The sequence below is a fragment of the Caloenas nicobarica genome, chromosome 1 (assembly GCF_036013445.1).
Source record: "Caloenas nicobarica isolate bCalNic1 chromosome 1, bCalNic1.hap1, whole genome shotgun sequence".
In the NCBI taxonomy this organism is placed as follows: Eukaryota; Metazoa; Chordata; class Aves; order Columbiformes; family Columbidae; genus Caloenas; species Caloenas nicobarica.
In genome coordinates this window covers 53,694,861-53,716,185 of record NC_088245.1, presented here as the reverse complement: position 1 = coordinate 53,716,185, position 21,325 = coordinate 53,694,861, and the positions used below count along the sequence as shown (strand labels likewise).

The 21,325-nt window shown below is 40.6% G+C and overlaps 1 protein-coding gene across 1 annotated transcript in view; it reads left to right on the top strand.

Moving 5' to 3' along the window:
- Window positions 1–6,186: 6,186 nt before the first annotated feature.
- The window catches only part of ACSS3 (acyl-CoA synthetase short chain family member 3), an 86,635-nt gene continuing 71,496 nt past the window's right edge, over window positions 6,187–21,325 (top strand). Inside the window, 2 exon segments of the mRNA XM_065658521.1 lie at window positions 6,187–6,488; window positions 13,623–13,767. Coding sequence (XP_065514593.1) covers window positions 6,187–6,488; window positions 13,623–13,767 — 447 coding nt within the window.

The window sequence follows — 21,325 nt, the reverse complement described above, 5'->3', positions numbered from 1 at the left end:
ATGACTTTTGGCAGCTAGGTTTAGTGAGTCTAAAAGTTTACCTTGCAATCTAAAATCCACATAGAGAAGAATTTTAATTCTGGAATCATATTTCCGAGGGTGCAAATGTAAAGATTCATCTGGATGGGGTATTGGGCCATCTTGTCTAGACTGCACTTTTGCCAAGGAAGGTTGCACCAGATGATCCTTGATGTCCCTTCCAACCTGATATTCTGTGATTCTATGATGAAATGTTTGGCAGTCTAGTTCAGCATCATAAGAGACTGAGGCCATGAGAAAATGTGGACTTGAATGTACAACTGAATGTATTTGGACATATGGTGTTGCTGCTGGCTTACCAGTAAGAGTTTTTCTACTGCATATGCAATGATTCCTGGGCCTGAATTCATGGCTACTTTTCTTATTTAGATTTTCCAGAATCCTGTGACATGCTAATTTGCAAGATGAGCTATGGAAAAAGCTATTTCCAGAGATTATTACTGATGTTATTTGGGGCAAACTGAGTGACAGCTACTATTTCTTCTTTAAGCTGCTATGAAATTTCATCCATTCTTCATCAATCTGAGCTTCTCAAAACCAGGATCATTCAAGAAATTCACAGAATTATTTGTTGCATAGCTCTGGATGAACTTGCATTCTTAAAAATATACCACACATCAATAAATGACAGTTGTAATGGAATATGCTATTGACTTTGCACTTAGTCAATTTAGGTGTTAATTTCTGGCTTGCCTGCAAGATAATTCTGCAGACAAACTAAACCAGCACATTGCCACAGTCTTCGAACATTATTTTTTCTTGTCACACGGTGAATATAATTATGTAGTAGAATAAGTATCACAAAATATATCACAAGGACAAAATCCAGCAACTCTTGAGAATAGGATTGCAAGAATGAAACTTTTGGAGATAACCAGACCAAGCAAACATCAATTATACAAAAAGGCACCCTTTAGTATACGTTAAAATACGCTGAGCCATAATTTGACATGGGCCGGGCTCCTAGGCATGTTTGCTGCCCTTGCAATACGACTGATGGCTTCTTGTAGAGGGACGTGACAGGTGATGAGATAAATACTGAAGCTGTGCCAACTAACTCTGTGCCCCTAGGAGCACCCTAGGTGTCTTTAGCCCAACAAATAATGCAAGTTTTGCACTTCTTCTGTACCCAAAGCTCTTGCACAAAATGCTTTGAGTGCAAAAGCAACTCAGTACTAGATTTCAGGTATTGTTTTGAAAATTTCAAGCATACGTCTTTTTCTTTACATCTTTAGCCACATACAAACCATATCGCACGCACCCTCCCAAAGCCCTGCAAGACAGGAGACACAATCTCTGTACATTAGACCAAAGCAAGTCTGGGTATACTGGAGAAAATCAGCTTTCCAGTTTGATCTTACACAACCAAGGTTGAAAATGGGACTTAGAGTCATTGCAACTTTTAAGCAGAGAGTTCCTCTGGTAGCAGCTAACTTCTTCATACTTCTTGGGCTGTATTCTCAATTTGAGAAAGTGTAGTAAGTATGCTGATAAGAAATAACGATACAACAGGTAATTTTAAAATTACTTTATTTTTATGCCAACAGTGACATTAACACTTAGGGCTAATGGACTCTCTCATAGTTTTGTGAAAAACACAACTTTCTGGGTAAAAAAACAGTTGTGAAATACGTGGTTATTTTTGTAATCAAGTTCAAAAGGAATATCAATAAGAATGCCAGTATCTGAAGTCCTTTTGTTCCCTTCAAAGAATATATATATATAAAGTTGAATGTTTTGTAATAACACTGCTTGTGCCTGTGATGGTTTTGATGCAATGATCTGGAAAATGGTGGTAGTGGTATATCAAAGAAACAGGGATAGCTTTGGATAAAACAGCAGCTTTTACTTGTAGAGACAAATAATTGATAATCTGCAGTTTCAGGGAGCTGGGCAGCTCAAGGACATGGATTACATAAAAATCAAAGCTCAATGACAAGCTTTATAAAATTACATCATCAAATTCGTAAGTTAAATCCACAACAGCAGAAATGCAAAGCAGAAACTAAAATTCTACTTGTCCTCCGTGGAATTTACCATGAACTCTTTTCCTCAAATGCACCTAAATACTGAAGAATATATAAATTTTGCTTTTCCATGAAACTGTTTTGCTTTCATGTGCTTGATTTGTTACGTGGCGTAGGGGTTTTTTAAAGTGTTTCTTTAAAAATTAAGAAATCCCCATTATCTATCTGGTTTTGTTTCTCACATTTTCAAAGTCTTAGAACTGAAAAGTATAAAAGTTCATTGCCCAGCAGAGTTTTATCAAAGCTGCCTGACCATTTGACTCAGATTTAGCAGGGTCTCATGTGAGTAAGACTACTTACATGAATAAAGCTAAGCGTATGCCTGAGAAGCTTCCTGAAAGAGAACTTTGGTCTGGAAAAATATGGATGAAATGCAGGTTGTCCTGAACTGTACGACCTCCTCGGGGAGGAATCAAATGATAACTTCAGTAATAATTGATACTAAAATTGTATTTTCATCCCAGGGGATCTCTAACACATTCTCACCTGCATTGAGTCACAGAGTTTCATTTCAGCACTTCCCAGAAGTCTGTAAAAAGTGGCTTCTGCCTGCAGAGACAGACATTTTAGCATTTTTATAAGTTCTGATCGTTTGTCTCTCAGCGCACTACACACACTCATTTCCAGAAGATAGAAAAAAACAGAAGTTCATGAATTCCCAGCACTTCAACAGGCAGACAGGTGATCCACCATGGACACATTGATTACAGTGCTGCATCACTATTTTGAGTGCTGCAAAAACTAACTCCACCTAAGACCTCTGACACAAAGGCATCTTTCAGGAAAATGACAAAGTTCATTTTTATTTGAACTTAACTCTGCAGACTACTGCATATATGTATCTATCTAGTTGAAGATGTCACCGCTCATTACAGGGAGGTTGCACTAAATGACCTTTGAAGGTCCCTTACAACCCAAACTGTTCTATGATTCTGTATTTTGGAAAACTGTGAATGCCTCTATTTTTCAGACATCAGTGGTATACAGGACTCTGAAACTTTCTCACACAAGACTGGCAGTTCTTAGGACCATCAAAAAGTGATTTAACATGTGTACTAATTGTTTAACTACAGTTCTGCTTTGTGCTTATGAAAGGACTGAAATTTGAATTACCAAAGTTTGGAAGTCTTGTACACTAGAATAGTCAGAACATTTCGTATACAGGAGACCATATTTTTAATACTTTTCTGCTAATCTTTTTTTCAACATACATACATCTTTAGACATGGATGCCTTACAGTAAAGGATATAGTTGCAGAAAAAATGGGTTTTTAAACAAAAGAAAGGGTTCAGATAAATTATTTTGCAATTGCAGAAGTACCCAGGCCATGTATCACAGTTTGTTCTTTGCGAGATCTATGCCTAGAAACATACGTATGTTTTCCAATGAAGTCTACAGCTACAAAGGTAATTGCTAAACACATCACTTGACATTACTTCAAAATTCTTTGCTGAGTGCAAATTTCAGGAGCATCAAGTTTTGCAAAAAAGAAATAAATCCTTAGAGGGAAAATTCATCAGTTCAGAAATCTGCTATGATAGCATTTGTAAGTGAAACTTAAATTACTAGCTTCCAATTGGGAGAACTAACGATCTCTTCTTTGCCCTTTTAGCTATCAGTGTGGGCTGTGAGTAGTTTAATTAATGAAGTACATTCCACAGATACGCATTAGCAACATTCCTCCAGGAACAGATATTAGGATGTTAGCTAAAACAGGAATTTAATGCACTTCATGTTCCGATTAAATTCATTTGTATCCTCTAGACCTCTGGTGTATCATTTCTAGTAGGATGTACATTCAAAATGAATACCAGAGCGTTTACTGTTGCAATGCAAATTCATTTGCCAAATGCTTATACCTTCACATTAAACACACACTATGGACAGAGTGGAAAAATCGTTAGCAGTCCTCTTCAACACCACGAGAAATATTAAGCATCACCAGACACAACCCATTCGATGTTTAAATCTCAGGATGCTTCTTTCAGTGTTAGTGCCTACAACTAACATGTTAGAGAACACACATGCTTAAAGATTTTGGCTAGCCCAGCCTCGACGATTTTCTCCCCAGCAGGGAAAAGACAGATGTTGTTTCAGCTCAGAAGCCGATTGCTATCACCACCCAGAGGCTGGCTGCATCCAATTGCTAGAGGTCCCTTCCTAACCTGATGGGCATCAAGGTGTTGGTGATCTGAAGAATGCAGCTTGTAAGGCACTTAATATGAAGAGTTGCCCCTTGGGAGTGGACATAATGCACCTCTAACAATTTGATCACAAATTGGGCTGAGGCAACTGATACCTCTCATTACGTCTGCCAGTTGCACACCTCAGGTAGACAATCAGTGCACTGGATTCAGCCACAGTGGGCTTGTGAACACCCTCAAGTCTAAGGCTGCGTGTGCTGATTTCTGAGCAGACACCAAAAAAAACTAATCACGTTTCCATAACAATTTTCAGTCAGAATTGTTCTTTTAAGTCAAAATTAGCCTAGCCATCATAAAGGTAGGAAATAAAAGATGTAATTCTGGGAATGTTTTTAAAATGCTAAGATCAACTATGTGTGACCTAACTGGAAAGTTGTGTCCTTCAGGCACATTTTTAAAATGCATGCAATGCTACCAGGCATCCAGCAATGGCATCTGATTTCAGGGCTGTCATGGTGTCACAATGTTTACAGTCCCTGCAAGCTTCTCTTTTTATTTTATTTTTATTTATTTATTTTTAAAATTTGGGGTAGTAGACTCTATTGACAGCAATTGTCCTGTCACAGTGGTGAAAGTCTCAAATGTAATCATAAAATGATTACATTTGAGAACACGTATTTTTTATTTTCTTGCTTTGTTGGCATGCTGTAACCTTTACCTTGCAGTAGGGAAGTTTTCATAAAATGTCCACATAATCAGGTGTTTTAGGTTTTGGGGGTATTAAATACTTTTTAGAAATAAGTCTTTGATCCTTAACTTGGACATTTTGGAAATTTCATTATGCTACTCAGGGTTGTATGTTATTGTGGCACTGATGGGAGGAAAGAGAAGTGAACGGCAGTATAGTGTAGGACAGGTAGTTCATATAGCACTGGACAACGCTAACAGCCTTTGCAAACCATTGGAAACTCTCTGTGAGCTAATTATAAGTGCCTCGGAAACAAAAGCAGCATCCGGTCCTCATGCTGAAAGACTATTAGTGATTTTGAAGGTGACCTTAAAGTTCTGATGAATGTGAACTCTATAGGACAAATCCTCCACCTCTTTTTTTTTTGAGCCAAGATAAGGAATTGATTTTGTGTATAAAACCTACTGTAGTGGATCAACGGACTAGTTCTTCTCCTTATTCCTTTAGCTGTAATGTGATATATTATGTTCCTATTGCACTAATTCAACAGCAGTCAGGTAACAGACGTCGAAGTTAACCATGAATATAAAACATACTATAGAGTTCTCCTTAGCCATACGACATTTTTTATAATGTGACTGCAGGAGGAATTTCCTGAGGAACTCGTAATGGATAGACCTATTATAGCACTAAAATAATTTCAAAATGGACAAAATAATGTCTTTGAAGCGGGTGTGTATCTTAGCTGACCTGTGCATTACAGTACTCTTGAAACACTACCACCGAAACTCAGGAAGGGTTTCTAAATGTATATCAAGATGTGCCAAACAAAAGATCCACTACAGATGATGGAGGCCTTCTGGAAAAGAGAATGAAGTTTGCTTTGTTTTGTTTTGTTTTCCTGGGACGAACATTATGCCTCATCTCATCACAGGGAAGTTTCCTCAAAAAAAGAATGTCTTTCAAAAGAAACACTTGAGTATTATGCCTACATGCCATCCCAATCATGAAGTCAAAAACCACCTCAGGCTTTCGGTCTGTCTGCCTGCACTCGCTCGGCGCGGTGCCAGCGGGGGCCGCGGCGCCTCTCGCCGCCCTGCCCCACGCCGCTTCCGCGCCCCCTGGCTCCGGGCCGAGGGGGAGTCGACGTCCGGGGCAGCGCCGGGGCGCGGCGCGGGGGCGCTGCGGTTCGGTTCGGCCCGTGCCGCTGGCACCAGGTCGCCTCTGCGGCCGCTCCGTCTTGTGCCGTCCGAGGGCTTTTTGGAGCCTCGCCGCAGCGCGTGGAAAATGGGTTTCCTGGGCAGGCTGGCGGCGCTGCCAAAACTCTCCGGGGCGGCGGCGGCCCGGGGCGGCGGTGCCTGGGGGCGGCCCCGCGTGGGGAGCGCGCTCCCGGGCTGGGCCGCCGGCCCCTCCCGCCTGCCGCCCGCCGGCCGGGCCGCCTGCTCCCGGGCGCGGGGCGAGTACGACCAAGTTTTCAGGTCCTCCGTGGCGGAGCCCGAGAAGCTCTGGGGAGCAGCCGCCGAGCAGATCCAGTGGTACAAGCCCTGGGCCCGGGCCCTGGACACGGGCCGACCCGGCAGCGCCTCCTGGTGAGTCTGCCCGTGTGCCCCCGCTGCGGCGGAGCGACCGGCAGCGGACGGGTACAGCCGGGCACCGGGGGGCGCAGCTCAGCTGTAGCGGGGAGAGCTGCCTGCCGAGGGGCTGCGGGTGTGCGGGGCGTGGGGGCCGTGCGGTACACACAGAAACAGCCCAGCACGGCTGGGGGGGGTCAGCACGCCGGCAGTGCTGAAGGAGATGGCTGCAGAGCGTGGAGGGGTGTCATGATTGCACTTGGTTAACGTTAGTGATTAAAAGCAGCGTGGATGAGTGTGTGGGGGCGAGAGGGGAGTTAGCGCGCTGTGGGAGGTGTGAGAGACACGAGTGTGGGTGGGGTGTCCGTGCGTGTCAGGGTGACACGAGTGGGCCCGGCTTGGGAGCGGCTGCTCTGAGCGCGGAACACCGGCTGCCAGGGGAGCCATGTGGGTGAGACATGGAAACTTTCAGACATGGTTAGTCTTCGAAACTAACTAAATACATCATAATTTAGAGGATGCGGTTAAGGTAATGCTTGGCAAAAGCATTGGCATTGTGTTACATGTATCCATACAGTGAATGGCAGGCTGGCCTAAGACTGTGATATGCTTCTTATAAACTACAAGAATAGGATTTTCAGTGCTTTGTCAAAGGGGATTAACTTGTTCAAATTTTGTGTTGACCACCATCCTCTCTTTCTTGGCAAGTTTACATCATGCTCTTTGATCTTTTCTCAAGGAGAAGCTGATATAGGATAAAAAGGCAACACAGGATGAGATTTGGTTTTGGTACATTGGTGTTCTTTGCCATTTTTATATATTTCTGTTTTGATTTCAATTTAAAAATACTAATAATTTTCAAAATATAATTAAAAATAATAATCACTGTGAAATCTGCCTGAGGATATGCAGAACCAGTAGCCTGGAGTTTGCTTTCTTATTGGTGTCTGATATTATTGTTTGGCACTTCTAGTAATGAAAATTGTTTATATGTCTTAAGCTGAATGTTAAACAGCACCCAGCCAGGATAAATCTCGTTAAGTCAGCAGGGCTCTATAACAGTCAGAAATCCTAAAATAGGTGGATAGGAAGACCTGTGGCCCACTGACCTTCATTTCTGGGTCATGGCACTATTCAGAAGGGCAGTTAGGATTGCCTGGATAATTAAAGGCCTGTAAAGCTCACTGGCTCTGGCATTCCTGAACATAATAATGAAGAAGCCAATACAGTGGTTACTTTTTAAGAACTAAAGAATGAGAATACAATGCACACTAGTGAGCATGCTTTTGCTATCAGTTTCTGTCAGACAAATGTGGTTTGATTTGCTGGGCATGATAAGCTTGCTTGCTGACAGTAACATGGTCTTTGTGAAGCATTGTGACTTCTCAGATGGAAGTTAGTTAGTCTTACGGCAGGGATAACTGGATAAAGTTTCATGGGCTGAAGTCAAGACTTCTCTTCCAGGGTTCTTTTCTGGCCTCATATCTCACTTGCATCTTTCACCCTCTGTGGATGCAGATTTCCACAAGCTGAAATTATCTCATTGATATATTTAAATACCTGAAGGGAAGGTGTCCAGAAAGAGGAGCCAGGGTCTTTTCAGTGGTGCCCAGTGGCAGGACCAGAGGCAATGGGCACAAAGTGAAGCACAGGAGGTTCCATCTGAATATGAAGAAGCACTTTTTTACTGTGAAGGTGACTGAGCACTGGCACAGAGTTGGTTGTGGAGTCTCCATCCTTGGAGATATTCAGAAGTCATCTGGACATGGTCCTGTCCATGGCTCCGGTGGCTCTGCTTGAGCAGGGGGATTGGACCAAGTGTCCTCCAGAGGTCCCTTCCAGCCTCAGCTGTGATTCCGTGGGATTATACAAAGATGCAAGTCTCTGAAGACTCAACATCAGGCCCTGATCATTGTTTGGATGACAGATATCTTTTGCTCTCTTGTGCATAATAAAACATTAAGCAATTCAACTTGTGTAATCCCCTTTAATGTCTTAATGTGCAACATGCAGTTTTCTTTTTTTTTAATTTAAGTTCATGTTAAGTGATAGGAGGCTGCATGTGATACTAGTGTAGTAGTCTAATGCCTTTGAAGTCCCAGATGGTTACCAGCATTCCATGTGCTCGGCAGGCTAAGAGCTAGGTAAGTTCTTTGAGAAAAGACTGAATATAAGAGACAAAGATGACACAAGAGGCTCTTTTCAGAGGACATGCTGAAGAGGAAACAGAGGACAGAACTGAGAAAGACGCCAGACTTCCAAGAAAAACATAGGTTTCTGGTCTAACAGGGTTAAGGTGTAATTCTGGTTCTGAGGTTTACCTATGAAGCAGTTTAGGGAGACCTTAGAAATATTATTAAGATGTTGTTGTGGTTTAACCCCAATTAGCAATCAAAACCATGATAGCCATTCATGTATGTTCTTCTTGAGTAAGAATTTATCTCCTGTTTTGGAGATGTATTATTAGGTCAATTAATAAATATCCATTTGTTTTCAGTATCTTTGGTTTTCGTTGCTACACGTGAGACTTATGGAAACAGATACTTTTCATGTATTTTCCAGTCTCTTTTACTTCAGCTGAAGAAGTTGAAGGAGCCGGTTAGTGTATTTAAAACATAGCTGTAAGGCAAATGCCAGTTCGGCCTCTCTAAATACTGTAAGAGCATAAAAGAAACCTGCAGCATTCCCTAGTGCATTTTCTATAGTCTCTTCCATTGGAAATCCTAGTGCTATGTCAGTGGAGTGCAAAGTGATTTCCAAAAGGTATGTGATCAGTGTCACTGTCCCCTGCCTGTTTTGTTGAAGCAGTAATCCCAGGTGCCATTCTAACCTGCATCACTGGTTGGTACGGCACAAACATCATCTGGTTTTGCCCACATCAAAAATAATAAGAGAAAAAAGATTGATTGTTCAAGAAAAGGAGGAAGAAGTTGGAATTGTTTGGTGTAGAAGCCAAAAAGGAGAACTAACATGGAAAATTTCGCTACAGAGAATTTGGCTACAAAGTTGAAGGAAAAGCTGTTCGTGGAGTTGGCTTCAAACAGGTCAAAACTAGAGGTCTTAAATTGCAGCACAGGAGGTGTAGATTTTAGACATTAGAAAGAAAAATTCATGCTAAAGGTAGTGACACACTTCAAGAGATTATTTTGGGATCTTGTGGAATCCCGGTTAGAAAGATTAAGCAATTATTTCTTTCTGAATGTAGAAGCAGTTTTTCCTACCGCATGCAGGCAAAGGGCAATTTTGCAAGGTATGTTTTTCTCTGATTCTAAGACATAAGTGCAATATAAAATCATATTTGAAGTTCAGGAATGTTGCACAAATGGCTTTTCAAATGTTGCTCACTTTTAAAAACTGTGGCTGGACCAATTAACATAATATTACCTTAAAATATCAAATGTTGTAGTGGTTTTGTCTAACACTTTATTCAGTTTCTGTTCTTCATCTAGACAAGCAAAACAAAAAACAAACAGACAAACAAAAATCCAGTTGATTCCTGGGAACTTGGCCGGCAGAAGTGTATGTACCTGGCATGGCATAAAAGGATTTTACCAATACGCTTTTTTTGCAGTTATGGCGCTAAATAATTTTGTTGTAGTTTTTTTCTTTTACATATCTGCCAGCTTTATTCAGAGCTTTTTTTATTCTTAATAATCTTTGGTTTTGAGCTATTGAATGAAGACTAAAAATTGTCTCTTAAAACAGCTACTTTGATTTCTTAAGATAGCAGATAGTGGTAGAAATAAAAGCATAACTTTTGAATATTTCAGTGGAGTGAATTAAGGCATAATTATATGTTGCCTTCTTCACTACTTTACTTATTTCATTACTAGCAAATAGGCTGTTGTCACATCCAAAAATACTGAGAACAGTAAAAGAAATTGCAGGTCATAGATGGCAGATGCTAAGCTGTATGTAACGGGAGTTCCACTGTGGGAGACATAACTAACTTACTTGCCAAAAGTAAAACATGAATCACAGAATGGTTGGGCTTGGAAGGGACCTCTGGTGATCATCCAGTCCAACCCACCTGCTAAAGCAGGTTCACCAGAGCAGATCGCACAGGAACATGTCCAGGCGGGTCTTGAATGTCTCCAGAGAAGGAGACTCCACAAGCTCTCTGGGCAGCCTGTTCCAGGGCTCTGGCACCCTCAAGGTAAAGAAGTTTCTCCTCATATTCAGATGGAACCGCCTGTGCTTCGGTCTGTGCCTGTTGCCCCTCATCCTGTGTGGCTGGGCACAACTGAAGGGAGTCTGGTCCCATCATCTTGACATTCACCCTTGAGATATTTATAAACATTGATGAGATCCCCTCTCAGCCTTCTCCTCTCCAGGCTGAACAGACCCAGCTCTCTCAGTTTTTCCTCATAAGAAAGGTGCTCTAGGCCCCTAATCATGGAGGCCTGCTCTCTTCTAAAAGGTTAATAGAGCAGTCATTTTAAAGTCTGGTTAAAGAGGTGCGTGTGCTTCAGATTCCTGTTTGTGAAACAACAGAAACTCTGTGAGACCTCAGGGCCGAGGTGGGACAGGAGGTGCTAAGCCCCACGCACGAAGCGGCAGTAATGCCTGGGTGACTGCTGCAGGCAGCTTTAAGAGGCTCAGAGGGGTCTTGGTGTGGGTGACGGCACTCAAATCACTAAAAAGATGCCTTATTAGATCTGAGTATTGTGGATTGTTGAAGGCTGGTGCTTTCATGGATGTATGGGGAAGACTTACCAAAAGGATAAGTGGGTATTGTCAGAATATCAGTTTAAAATGTTGCTGTGAAGCAAGCTGTTCTGATATAATAACCAGTTTCAAACTCTGCTGTGATTTTTGACAGGAAAACCCTGTCATTTTTTTCACCCCACGGTAGATCAGCTCTCCAAAGAAACTGCTATTGAACTGAATCCAGTTTCCTTTATGTATTAGAGTTGTTACTGTTTACTCTTTGTTTCCTCTGCTCCATTTGTTGAATGTTGTTGATTTCTCAGCATTAGGAACACAGCGTAAAAAAAAGGTTCTTCAGACTTGAATTCATGTGATGAGCCACATTGAGATAACTGTCTGGTTAGCAACAGATCAGCATTTTGCAGCCCTGCTTATTATGGCAAGATTTACTGGCAGCTCTTACAAACGTCCTGCAGATCCACTTCTGATCTTTCTACAGTCTCTTGGAATATTTTCTTTTCAATTTTAGACCTCTGTTTTAAATAGGAGCATCTCATTGATGTCCTTATTCCAAGACTGAGTCCTCATTTCATGCTGCTGTGTCTTTCCAACTAAAGCTTGTTCAAGCAAATCCTAGTTCCTCGTGGGTATTCATCTCCTTGGGAATCACTTGAATCAACAGAAGTTTGCAGCAGCACAGGGCAGCTTTTCAAGGCCAGGCAGCTTTTGTTTGTCAGCTGGAATTGACGTGTTTGAGCATGTCCTTGGGTGACAGTAGAAAAGTGAAAGTCTCGTAATTGTGGTCATGGTGGGTGCCTCTCTGCCTCTCTGATCCTGTAAGAGCATTCCTCCTTTTGAACAGGTTAGCAAAGCTCTCATCTCACTGTTCAGATAGTCTTGTTTTTTTTTGTTTCAACTGCAGTCACATCTTTTTCACGTACTTCGCAAGTGATTGTTAAAACTTTGTGTGGCAGCGGCGATGTTGCAGTGTGTCCTTAGAAGAATCCAAGCTCCAGTACTTGCTCGTGTTTTGGCCGTTCTTAAGTGGTTATGCACAGCAGCCCGGGCACGGTGCTCCACTGGTCCCTCGTTCATATCATCCTACAGTGATTTGATATAAAAATCAATGGATGACCTGAATCCTACACAACTTTCATGACAATAATACAGAGTTTCTCTATGTTACAAGAAACAACTCCTAGTCCTTTGTTGTTCGTACAGTTCTTTTATGGGAAGGGGTTTGTATTCCAGAATATTTTTGTTACTTTCCTGGTCCCCACTTACTCCTTCTTAATGGTGTTGTAAAGATGTCACAATAAAAAATAGCTGCATTCTAAACATCCTAGCTGGTTTAGGTTTAATAATTGCCATTCATTGACAATGAAGACTTATGGACTTATCCTATCGTATCTATGCATATGAATATATGAATAATATATATAAAGTCCTAATTTAGAGCAGTCCTTTACTAGACAGAAAAGGTGAAGGAAATAGTTTTTTAACTAGCACTGGGTTACTTTAGGCCATCTGTTTTTATTTCTAATTACATTATAACAATACATTATCAGAGTGAGTGTCTCCATAGAACTTTTTGGAAACTCTCAAGATTGTTTTTACTGTATGTTGCTCTTCTTCTGGCTGTAGAGAGATATATGCAGGTAGGAGAACAAACACAAAGGGCATTATTCAGAGTGAACTTTAATTTTTAGATTCTGTGTCATCTTTCAGTTAGTAGAGTCATCTTTGTATCTGATACCTTCTGTATTTTCTTATTTGAGGATTATGCTGCACTTAAATTTTCCTTTTTTGTGACTGTGTTTAAAATGACGATAAAAATGACACCTAAGTTTGTGAAGTGTTTAATTAGAAGATGAGAATTTTCTGTAAATGTCTGGCAGTTGAAGAGGCTATGACTCACATTGCTTTACAGGGGATTTTGAGTCACTTGTGTAAAACACGGTGATGTCAAATGCATTACAAATGTCAGACAAATTTATAAGATTTTATAACTTGGGATCAGTTTCATTTAGATGCAGATACTTGTATGCTTAACTGTTACTGCCAAGAGATGGATAAGAATATTTTGAGTCCTGAACCCGTTCTTCTTAAAAAAGATAATATATGCATGCCAATACAAAGTAGTGTCATAACATATTTACATAACGTCAGGTTATTTTATGTGAACATGTGCTTTTTCTGTGAATCTTGGCTATAAAAGTCAGAATGATTGATGAAAAGTAAGTTAAATCAAGACCAAGTGTAGCAGATTCTTAGTTAAGTCAATTAAGGTACTTTCACTTTTTTCACTAATAGGCTTATTTCGCTTTTTGAGTAGATAGTGAAGTTATAGAGTACAAAATGACTTCCTGAACCAAGTATAATGTTTTATGAGCTGTATTTTAATTGAATGCTTTTATTCCTTAAAAAAAAATATAAAATGCAAAAAAATATTCATCTTATGTTGGAAGGCTGACTGTTATGGAATTCTAACTTCTTTTTTAGGTTTGTAGGTGGAGAGCTGAATATCTGTTACAATGCTGTAGATCGTCATGTTGAGAATGGACGAGGAGACCAAATTGCTATTATTTATGACAGTCCTGTAACAAATACCGAAGAGAAAATAACATATAAGGAACTTCTTGAACAGGTATGTTTGAGAATAACCTTGCTACTAAAAAGGCTGGTAAATATTGCACACCAGGTAGATACTAGAAAGGTAGAAATGGTCTGCCTTGCTGGTTAATTCCTTTTGCTGTGCTCAGTATTGATGTATAAGCTTCACTACCTGTACCCAATTATACTGCGTCTGAGAGGTTTGATATTCATTTGGGTCTTTTTCTTCTACAGTTTAATAATTGTTTTTCCTGGTTGGTTAAATTTTGAACTTTATTGGATTTTGTTTGTTTTGTTTTGTTTCCCTAACAGTTCTTATTTCATTCTTAAAAGGTAAAGCAAAGTATTAGTCAGGTCACTTGACAGTTGCTACGATGAACAAAAGTAGTGTTCCAGTGGAAATGAAGATGTGTACCTTGGCTACTGTTGCACATAATTGAGCATAAAACCAAATGAAATTTAACAGGGAGGAGCTCTAAGAAGAGCTGCATCACCTGCCCTGTTGTAGGCTGTAGTGGGGATGCTGGTGGCCTCACATGAGTTTTCTGTCTGGAATCCAGTCTGTGGGTTTTGGCTTCCCCATTGGAGAGGTCGCTCACCCCCAGCTGGGGTCGCGAATACCCAGTTCTTCATCAGCCCCTTCGGGTTTACTCAGTGCCTGACTGCGGGTTGTTGCCACCATGAGTGTTTGCAGCCTGACTTGTTCAAGGTTCTCCGCTCTCACAGCCGTCAGCTGGTGGTTTGCCCTCATGCCATCCTCTGTTCAGCTGGCTTTTTTCTTCCAGTTATATGCAGCAGTTATATATGTAGTGTATATACAGTTACATGCAGCAGTTGCACTTAATGCTGAGTGCAAAGGAGGGTTGGAGTCAGACTCGTGTTCTTCTTTAATGTATTTCAGTGCGCAAGGTGCATTATGTTGGATGGAACACACTCTGCTTCAGATACGCACGTAGTGTCTGGAGTAATGTAAACATAGGGTTTAAAATCTGAAAGGAGGTTCACACTACAGCAATTCAGTTTGTGAGGGTTTTATTCCACTGTTGAAGGAGGAGTCGTACAGCTACAAAAAGTTATGAACCTGTACTGCACTCTACCTTTTAAGGAAAATATAGAAAACATTTACTCCTCAGCAGTTTTCTGTTGATTTACCAAGTCCAAAAAAATAACTTGGAAGTTACCATACAGTATGCTGGAGCTAGAACAACTAACTGCAGTGTTTTAAGAAATCAGGAGACTTTAAAAGGGCCCAGCTCCTTATCTAATTTTATTTATTTTTTATATATATATATACACATACATTTTATAGATACAATGTTATATACAAAAAATATAATTTTATATATACAATGTGTCATGTGCCATAGATAAATATAATATATACATAATATACGCAAAACATTTATGTATATATAAAATCAACCTACATACATATGTGTATTTTAATGAAGTAATACAATGTTTTAATGGAAATTATCTTTAGTGGATTCTCTCTGTAGAAATTTCCCCTGAAAAGCACTTGAAAAGTAGCCTTTGTTTTGCTTATTAAGCTTGATATTGGTATTAAGTCTCCTGTTTGTGTATCTGCATCCTCTATAAGTGTATTAAATGTTTTAGGATATGGCAGATTTGTGCAGAATGAGAAAGTTTTGCTAGATGACATACACATCCTTTCCTACACATTTCCTCTTACAACAGCATCACCAAACCAATTGGAATAACTGGTCTAAGTTTTCGGGGGGTATGTAGCAGAACTCATTCAGAAGTTCATTATAATCTTGCTGGTAGCTGAGTTCTATCTAAATACTGCTTTTGAATTCTCTATAGTTTGCTCTTGTCCTTAATCAAAAGGGAATATAAATTAAAGACATGATTTGGGATTATTATCATGTCTGCTGAAGCTGTCTGGTCCATTCCATGGAATAAATGTAACTTGATTTACCTGGTAACTATTGGACACCTGATAACAAAGGTATTTACAAAGAAATTTGCTGAAAATGAGAAAGACATGAGCTGGTGTATTTTGTGTCATAGATCTTGTAGGATCTAAGAGAGACTTTGGCAAGAGGCTGACCAAACCACAGTGAGGTGTGGGTGATGACATTTGGCTCGTAGCCCTAAGTCACTGCTTCTCACTGTGATCTCGTTCTGCTCAGTGGAAACTAAAAGTGCTATTATATCTGGTGTCATTTTGAAATAGACTTTCAGTGTTTTGCATGTTCCCTTATAGATCAGTAGAAGTGCAGATCAAACATGTGACCAAAGTTGATGAACCTCCTGGTGGGGAAAAAAGCCTTTTGACTTCTTTCCTGAGTTCCTCTCCCGACTGAAAATAGCCTGACAGTGTGTGTCTGTGTTCAGACTGTTGATTGGACTGTCCACATCCAACAAATGTTTAGTAGTCTGTCTGGACAGTAAGCTGGTGGTGCAGTGAGGATGTATTATCAGAGAGGCTGCTTGTTCAAAATGTCTCTACAAGAGATGAGTGCTTGAAGTAGTGGAGTTCTTTCTGTTTTTTGATAATAAAGTGAAGTTTGTAGATGGAAGTTATGTAGGATAACTGTGGGTTACAGGGTGGGAAGATGCAGGGGTTTGTAGTAGGTTGGATCATTTCCTCCAGGATCCAACTCGCGGTAAGGAAGAAAAAAATGACATAGGTGCTTGGTTGGAGGCATTAAGGCTCCTTAGGGAGGATAGGATAGTTTGAGCTATGTGCTCAGGAAGCCTGTTGTTTTCAGATTATCACTGTCCTTTTTACTTGTTGCACTGCTGTTCAGATATGAGCTACAGTGATGCTGTAATTTTGAAGTTAAGTCTAAACTAAATAACTGAGGGAAATGTTGGAAGCTTGTGGATGTTTAGTGCCCAACCTATAGGAAAGGAATGTAGTGCTTTTTTTTTTTTTTGGTTTCTTTGTTTGGTTTTGGTTTTGTTTTTTTGTATTTGTTTGTTTGTTTTGGTGTTTTTTTTGGCAGAACTGGAATAGAAGGATTGCAGGACAATTTCAGCAATTCTTTGTTGATGTAAATAATGGCAAGATCAGTTTATGAGAATTACAGTTGAAGTGAAGTTGTACGTAGTGCATAAAGTTGCATTTTAAGTGTGTTAATGATATCTTATTACAGGTGAAACCTTCCGAATGCAGAGAGGAGGAATTTGGCAAATTTAAGACATAACAGTCTTCCAGAATGTACTGATCGAACTTTTTTCTTTATTGATATATGTTATAGGCCTTTAAATGAGGATTACAGTGTTGGACTGAAGCCAGTAAAATGGGGATGTAGGTGAAAGTTTTGAGTGTACTTTGGGAGATTCTCTAATTCCGGTAGTGAGATGGCAGGAAATGATAAGGGAGACAAAAATTCTGTTAGAAATGCTATTGAATCTGTGTAGTACTAGGGAAATAAAAAGATACTTGAAATAAATAAGGAGCAATGGCTTCTGTTAATTTAAAAACAATTTTTCTTTGTTGTGTTGGAAAATATTGCCATTTTCAGATTAAGGCTAAGGTTGTTAGGTTGATGAAAAAACCCTTCTCTATACATCATTGGGTGTATTCTCTACAATGCCTCGCTTGCTGAAAAGGAATCTCAAGCATTTGACTCATTATTTGCAGGCGTTGACGCTTGACAGGTCATGTACACAAAAGCGCTATGATTTCTGTCTGTGATTCTTTCAAATAGTAATGCACAGTTAATATGTTGAATTCGCTGCTGTAATAAATAATTTCTGAGTTCAGTAATGTGACGGGATTAATAAAACCAACACCCACCCCACGCCCAAGCCTCTGACAGCATTTAATGTTATAAGAAAATGGATGAGAAATAAGGGCTTCAGGTTATCAACAATGGGCTAGGATGTAATTTCTTCTGTAGGAAGGTTTTTTCCATAATTACCTAAAAGCATCTTGTTCCAAAATAGCTGTATTAGCCATTGTCGGTTGCATTTATGTGTGTATCTGTCTTGCTCTGCTCATATCGCTTATATATGACTGAGGAATCACCCGCATTGTTCTGTTTCTAGTAGTCTTTATCATTCTTCATGCTTTACTCGGTCTTCTTTCTTTGCCTTCTCCCTTGAAAAGTTACCAATTCTTTCTTAGCTAGAAATAGGGACTTTCAAGATTTTTTTTCTCGGAGTTAATTTATAATCAAAACTAGAATATTGACAGAAAATCCTACTGAGACTGTGAACCCAATGTTTAATCCTCTGTCTGGTAAAGCAACAATATCTTGATAAAACTGTCTTAGACTTCTATAATGCTCATTTTCCTTATTTAAATCTCAAATGTCATTCTTCAGTGCATGTCCTAGAAAGATTTAACTGCGATGTCACTGGGATAGCTCTTCAAAAATATCAGTATTAGTATTCTTTAAAGGATGAGACTAATCAGGAATTTACAGAGTGGTGTCATGGGTTTTTCACATTCCACATGAAAGACTTCCAAATGACACTGTACAAGTCGGAAGAAGCAGCTGGAACTTGATCTCCTCTGACTGAAGGTGGTTCCACTGGGGCACGTCAACGCCAGCGATGCCTGCAGTAATGTATGATGTGGTGCAGCTTGGGCAGCTGAGGGAAGCAAAGCCATGCTGAATTAACTGCTGAGGCTCCTGACATTTCCACTGTATGTGGTTTGTGAGTTTTACTTTGGACTAGGTTTAGTTTCATCCTTTGAACTGAATGTCCCATAGCTCACTTCAAAGCCGTCTGAACATAACTGTCCCAGAAATCTTTGCTTCCTTGACTTGTGGATTCCTTTTGGAAATACCATGGTCACTCTTCATCTGTCTCACTGCTGCTTGGTTTCCCTCTCCACTCCGAGTGGATGTTGTCCAAATAACGGACTTTCAGGGGAACAGAGATGCTGTAGGAGTTGTGTAGAATGCTGTGGGCTATCCTTCACAAGTGCTGGAAATGCCTTCTGAGGCAAATGGTTGTCTGGGGCACATCTCTTTGGCAGAGTGAATGCCATGGCATCACTTCTGATCAAACATTAAATCCATGCCAAGCTGATAAGTATTACATAGTTCCCATCTCAACCCAGTCCCTCCACAGCTGATCTCCCAAACCAGAAAGGAAAATGGTCCTTCCCAAAAATTCCCAGCTTTCTCTCAATCCAAAGAACTTCTTGGCATCTGAAAGAAGGAAGGAGAAATTACTGCAACTAAATGCAATCCCAGCAGCTGTCTGGCTGTGTGAGAGAGAAATAGAAATCATCTGGATTTATATTTTTTCTTGTTATTGGTGGAAGGGTATACCAGCACCGCTGCCACCACTGCGTAGATCCTTTGTACACTGCATTTGAGACAGTGTGGCTGGGGTTTTGTGCAGAAGCCTAGGAGGGCTGTGTTATTAAGGCATGCCATGTCCACGGCTTAGACAGTTGCCAGGACTGTGCCTGGCACACAAGCAGAGCTGGGATGGGCCAGATAGTCACTGGCGGAGCTTGTTGCACCACAGAACTTCCCTCACAGCTCACGGCCCCTGGGGAATCATCTGTCAAGGTGCAGCAGCTCTCACAGTAGATCCAGAGACTTACACCACCTTTCCATGTCTCTGTGACCAGTGCCCTAATTCTACTAGAAACCTCCTAAAAGCAGCCCCACGCTCAACACGTGTACAGGAAAGGAGTATGCACATTTACTCAGGTGGTCATCCAGATCACTGGTGTACAGTTCCCATTGCCTGCCGGGGCAGGGAGTGGGACAAGGGGATGTTCCTGTGTCTCGTCTCATGGTGGTCCTCTGGGGCTTGCAGGCATGTAGACAAGGGCAGCACCATTGCCGTGTTTTTCCCTATAATGTGTCCCAGGACTGCTGATCCTGGGACCAAGGCCATGAAGGTCCTTGATGCCTGTGGATAAGCTGTGGGCTCGGTGGAGTGGTCTCCCCTCACCTGAAGATCTCTTCAGGATCTCTGTGGCAGGGGCACACACAGTGTGCCACCTCCGAAGGATGGTTTTGACACCTCAACAAGAACATGGCCCTCATCTATTTGAAATTACTGCATCACCACTTGTCAGTCCTCTCCCACCTGCCAGCAGGCTTGACATTAGCAACAGGGTGATGTGTACACCGGAGAAACTTTTGCAGTGGTAGGAAAAGGAGGAAACAATAATTAAGAAGAGTAATACAGGGTGTTTCAAAAAGTTGGACCTGATTTCAAATTGGATTGGATTTCAAATTGGGTCCATCTTTCTGAAGCACCCTATAGAAGAGTGAAGCAGCTCATCAAGGCCAGGGAAAAGCAGCAAGGAGTACTGTCTTTATGGTCTTGGAAAAATGACACAGTGGAGAAGCTGAACAGCATAAGGCAACTTGCTCCTTTGGTTTAGAGGAATGCATAGGTGACATGGCTCTTTTTACACCATGAAATGCATTTCGGGATGTTTCAGGAGCTCTTGGTATTTGAAGAATCCTTTTGTGTTTAGCTTGTACTGAAGAACTCAACACCGGTGAGACCCAGTCATTATTCAACCCGGAAAGATTTGAAATTCCTCTTTTGAGCATTTGGAGTGGAATTTCTCTTTTAGCGACTTCTAAGAAGAATTGTTTGGGCATGGATCAAAACTGCTTTTTGAAACTACTGGGGACAGCCAGGTAATTTACTTCAGAACTGCAGCACTTCTCCAAACCTGAACAGCTAATACAGATTTAGTATTTGTTTGGTGGCTGGGTAAAAACGAAGCCACGTTCACTACAGGCTTACATTTGATAGAAGTGTAATTTGAGCCCAGACTGTCAAAGCTGAAAGCCTACTTGAGTTTCTTATTATATCACTTGGTCTCAAGTGATTTTATTACTGAAGTGTCAAATATATTAAAATGATAGGGCAATCTTAAACTTGAAGAAAAGCAGAGAAATAGCATGCTGGTAGGAAAATAGCAACTGTAAAATCTTGAGTGATAAAGTATGCTGTCTTAATGTAAACCATAAATGACAACACACTTCAAGAAAGTGGAAGGTTTCATGGCTTTTAACAGTTTAATGAATGTCTCTACTCACTCTTCCCCTCCTTTTTTTAGAAAGAATAATTGCTTGGATATTTCAGGGTTTCCACATCAATCATAAGGGCAATGTAAACATGTTTTATGATGTTCTGTAGTCTTCCAAATAGGTGCAGATAGAGACAGTGTATATTATGTAGTCCAAATGCTCCCTGGCTGTCAGAAGGATGAGGGAAAGGGCATAAGGCGAATCATAGATACCCATTTACTGTATTGGGATATTGACTTTGGTGGCATTAAACTCTCTAGGGTGGGGAGGTTAAGTGCAGGCAAGTGGTTACTGGGTTTGCATGGAAGACATGTGGTTCCTGTCTGCCGCATGCTACATATATTTTGCTCTAAGTACAATTTACCCATGACAGGTTTCAATAAAAATCATGTACATACATGCAGATCTCTTAACTGTCTCTCTCTTACAGCCAGGAACCAAAATTATATAGCTTGTGTATAGGCACTGGGAGTCTTCTATTAGGAAGTTACTAACTATGATCTTTAAATGATGCTTTTTTCCTTTAGCAGGCAAACATTGCCTTTTTATTGTCGTTAATATTTATAAAATAATAATAATGAATTATAATACTCA